Genomic DNA, 1,918 nt, shown 5'->3' with positions numbered 1-1,918 from the left:
CCCTGGGTAGATGCAGATAGGCCCAAAGCCTTCCCTGTGTAACCTACTCACCCTGTGTGTGCAAACTGGCTCCATTGGGCCATCATGGTCAGGCTCAGCTGCTTCTCTTCCTCTGTGGCCTCTGGGAAGGCTGGTAGGAGGGACAAATTTGGTTTAGAATCAGGTGAGGCTTAGACTGTCCCCACAGGTCCCTGGCACTGACTGGAGATATCTGGAACATGGTAGCCTAGGGATGGGATGTCTATTTGTTCTTACCCAGGAGGGAACTCTCATCAGTGAGGAAAGGACCTCCAAAAACAAAGGCATTCTCAGAGGCATGGTCAGCCTTCACCCAGGCTGGCTTGAANTTCGCAAAAGAACTGGGTGTATGCTGGAACTCGTACAAGAAAACAGGGCACCCAGCATCTACAGAGAAGGCAGGATTCATGTTAGGTGCCCACAGTTCAATCAGGCACAATCAGTACACAAGCTTTAATGGCATCCATCTTCATCAGAAGAGTGGTACAGACTGGAGATGGATGGCAAGCATTCCTGGGATTGCTTGGTGGATGTTGTTGCTCTTTAACGACAAAATCTCATACATCCCAGTCAGTCCTTGAACTTCCTATATAGCCAAAGATGACTTTAAACTCCTGATCCTACTGTCTCCACTTCCTAAGTGCTGGCATGAATGTTACCACACCTGACCTGAATGTGGTGTATCATTTGTTTTTGTACTCAGGATGATCTTTAGAGGAGCAGTACCCAACCTGTGGGCCAAGACTCATTTGGNGTCACCTATCAGACATCATGCACATCAGATATTTATAATTCAGAATAGTAACAAAATTACAGTTATGAAGTAGCAACCAAATAATTTTATGTATGAGCGTCACTACCCCACGAGGACCTTTATTAAAGGGTCACAGCATTAACAGTGGTCATACCACTGCTTTTGATTAACATTCCTTATGTTCCCACTTAACAAATGATGATTGTGAGGCCCAGAGAGGACCTCTACATCTTGCCTGAAGTCACAAGTTTAAGAACATGTACCTAATATAGGACAGTGTCAGGTTCACAGGGCAAGCATTGAATTGACTGCCATCTGAATAAATCTCAGGGACAGAGTTAATAAAGAGTATGCTGGTTGACCTTTGATAAGTCAATTTATCTCTCTCAAGTTCTGTTTCATATCCTGCCTGAGGTACTAGCCACTCCTGGGATGGTCTTGAAGGTGGCTGTAGAGTGTAGGATGTAAATCATAAGAGGGACTCTGTACCTATTGGTAGCTATGTCACTTGTGATACTCCAGGGAAAGCAGGGAAGGTGGCAAAGGNTGGCTTACCTTGAAGGTATTTTGAGAAGTTCAAGGTAGGAATGACCAATGTGATATCACCCAGCAATTCCTGGAGGGCATACCTTGTAGCTGATTCATCTGAGCCATTGTCTATGTATTCATCTATGATGGTGAGCAGTATCTCAGGGGGCAGTTGCTGGGGTGAAATGTCACATCACACAGCTTAGGCAGACGTCCCACGGATCCCCATATCCTCCACTACAGATTCTTTCAAATCCTTGGACTCATGCTTCAGGGGTGGACATCCATCTCTCTGCCTCCCTGGGTGTTTTCTTAAAAGATCGTATCAAAGTAGCATAAGCACAGTGTAGCCCTGTGGCCACTGTTTGACTGTAGCACCTTAAGAAGGTATTTGAACTGCAGTGAAAGTCAGTGTCTACCTTGTAACTTTTTGCNAAGTCTAGGTGAAGTGTGCAGCACAGAGTGTGGTAATTAATCAGGAAGATACACTGAATCGGGGTACCACACAATTCCAGAGAGCAGCAATGAAGTTGTATGATAGAGAGGGCTCTGGGGTTTCTAAAGACAATAACACACACAGATGCTCTCTGGATATCTGGGCAGCTCTTTGCATGCAGT

At 45.5% G+C, this 1,918-nt stretch overlaps 1 protein-coding gene across 1 annotated transcript in view; it reads right to left on the bottom strand.

Moving 5' to 3' along the window:
* Positions 1-14: 14 nt before the first annotated feature.
* Positions 15-1,918, bottom strand: part of LOC110300898 (carboxylesterase 3A) — a 9,587-nt gene continuing 7,683 nt past the window's right edge. Inside the window, exons 8-10 of the mRNA XM_029480258.1 lie at positions 1,328-1,494; positions 256-405; positions 15-130 (exon numbers count right to left, since the gene is read on the bottom strand). Of these exons, the coding sequence (XP_029336118.1) occupies positions 48-130; positions 256-405; positions 1,328-1,494 (400 nt within the window). The 3' untranslated portion in view covers positions 15-47. The remainder of the gene's footprint in view (positions 131-255; positions 406-1,327; positions 1,495-1,918) is intronic.

The sequence above is a fragment of the Mus caroli genome, chromosome 8 (genome assembly GCF_900094665.2).
Source record: "Mus caroli chromosome 8, CAROLI_EIJ_v1.1, whole genome shotgun sequence".
Lineage (NCBI taxonomy): Eukaryota > Metazoa > Chordata > Mammalia > Rodentia > Muridae > Mus > Mus caroli.
Note: the sequence above shows the minus strand (reverse complement) of the source record. Positions and strands in the feature narration are given on the sequence as shown.